Source organism: Colobus angolensis, unplaced genomic scaffold (assembly GCF_000951035.1).
Source record: "Colobus angolensis palliatus isolate OR3802 unplaced genomic scaffold, Cang.pa_1.0 Scaffold99, whole genome shotgun sequence".
Taxonomy (NCBI): domain Eukaryota; kingdom Metazoa; phylum Chordata; class Mammalia; order Primates; family Cercopithecidae; genus Colobus; species Colobus angolensis.
Genome location: NW_012123931.1, coordinates 3,725,723 through 3,727,899, shown reverse-complemented (window position 1 = coordinate 3,727,899; position 2,177 = coordinate 3,725,723). Strand labels below are relative to the sequence as shown.

General features: G+C 46.9%; 1 protein-coding gene across 1 annotated transcript in view; it reads left to right on the top strand.

The window, feature by feature from the left end:
• Positions 1-346: 346 nt before the first annotated feature.
• Positions 347-2,177, top strand: part of LOC105505168 (AT-rich interactive domain-containing protein 3B) — a 21,790-nt gene continuing 19,959 nt past the window's right edge. Inside the window, exon 1 of the mRNA XM_011932904.1 lies at positions 347-421. Within this exon, the coding sequence (XP_011788294.1) occupies positions 409-421 (13 nt within the window). The 5' untranslated portion in view covers positions 347-408. The remainder of the gene's footprint in view (positions 422-2,177) is intronic.

Here is a 2,177-nt window from a genome sequence, read left to right as displayed (position 1 = left end):
ACCATGTTGGTCAGGCTGGTCTCAAACTCCTGATCTTGTGATCCGCCCGCCTTGGCCTCCCAAAGTGCTCGTGGGATTACAGGTGTGAGCCACTGCGCCCTGCCTGACCTCATCCCTATAATTTTAAAAAAAAAAGAAGAAGAAGAAGATGTAATTCCAGCTACTTGGGAGGCTGAGTCAGGAGAATCACTTGAACCCGGGAGGCAGAGGTTGCAGTGAACCGAGATCACACCACTGCACTCCAGCCTGGGCCACAGAGCAAGACTCCGTCTCAAAAAAAAAAAAAAAAAGACTTCAACAAGATGGAATTTTTCATTGTGTGTTTTTCTTGGGGGATTGGGATTGCAGCTGTATGAACTGGACGGTGATCCTGAAAGGAAAGAGTTCCTGGATGACCTCTTCGTCTTTATGCAGAAGAGGGGTGAGTGTGCATCTACTCATCATTCCAATTCAGGGAATACTGATAGAGTGCCTACTGTGTGCTAATCAGTGTTAGACATCCTGGACCACTAATCCTCATCCAGGAGGACAAGAGGCATTTACTGCCAATTGGTTCTGGATTTAGCCAAATAACTGATAGCCAGATTGAAGAGGACAGAGAAGGCGTTGGCACAAAGTAGATGGAATGATCGTCCACATTTGGCCCTGCCTGATTTTGTGTCTCTTCTTCCAATTAGCTGGTCTCTGGAATCACTTCAAATTCAAATATGCCTTTTTTAAGCCTTAAAGCTACCCTGGACTTCACTTAATCTAGCATGTAGGGCTTCTTGTTGGCATATCTAGTCTCATGGAGACTGAGAAAGGTAAGTGAAAGAGTAGAGGCCCCTGAGGATATTTTGGAAGGGTCTGAAATGATCTTTGGAAAGGAAAGGCCAACACTTTCTTCTTACCCATTGACTTTTGATGTTTGTATTTGCTGGCTTGGTTAGAACATTCCTGCAGTTTAACGGTAAGATAGTTGGCTTGGTTAAAACATTCCTGCAGTTTTACGGTCAGGTACATAGGCATCTGCCTTTTTTTTTTTTGAGGTAAAGTCTCACTCTGTTGCGCAGGCTGGAGTGCCGTGGCTTGATCTCAACTCACTACAACCTCTGCCTCCCGTGTTCAGGCAATTCTCGTGCCTCAGCCTCACAAGTGGCTGGGACTATAGGTGCCCACCACCATGTCTGGCTAATTTTTGTATTTTTTTTTCACTAGAGATGGTGTTTCACCATGTTGGCCAGGCTGGTCTCAAAATCCTGACCTTAAGTGATCCACCTGTCTTGGCCTCCCAAAGACATAGGCATTATAGGCATGAGCCACTGCGCCCAGCGGCCATCTGCTTTATAATGCACCCTCCCAATTCTCTTTCCTTCTCTCCTCACTCCTCGCACATCCCCAAGAGCCATCTCCACTATAGACTATGGTGTGACTGAGTTTAGAGCCGAGTGACTCAACTTCCTGGCTTTGTATTCAGTCATAGCAATGGGTTCACCAGCCAGGTCAGCCCTCAGAATGCATGGCCAGCACCCCAGCCTCTCTAGGAGAAGGCCTTCAGCAACCTGTGTGGCTCCACCTTAATCACCCTCAGGACAAAACCATAGGAGAGAGCTACTCCCAGTAGCCTGTTCCCAGCATCCTGTTATAGCTGATCATGCATCCCTTGGTGCCTGTGTCAACAACTTTATTGAGACTTAAGAATGAAATCTTCCTCTTTATCCTGGGCCAAGCTGTAATGGCAGCCCCCAGCAGCTAAATATTCTAAGCTTATTTCTCTCTCTTTCCCTCCTTCCTCCCACTCCTTTACCTTTGGCAGCCTTGTTGCCTTCTTGGTAGCATGTTTGTTACTGCTGGTTTACTTAAAAAGGCAATCGAAAGTTTTGAATCTTGGTTTTCCCCAATCTCTAAGCCCATCAAAGCAATCTGAGCAGCCCTCATGAGTTTGCTCCTCCAGCTGTTACCTGGAACTACATGTGTCAGTAAAAAACAAGAATATAATCCTGAGGCTAGGCGCAGTGGCTCTTGCCTGTAATCCCAACACTTTGGGAGGCCAAGGTGGGTGGATTAGGAGGTCAAGAGATCAAGACCATCCTGGCCAACATGGTGAAACTCCGTCTCTACTAAAAATACAAAAATTAGCTGGGCGTGGTGGTGCCTGCCTGTAGTTCCAGCTACTTGGGAGGCTGAGGCAGGAGAAT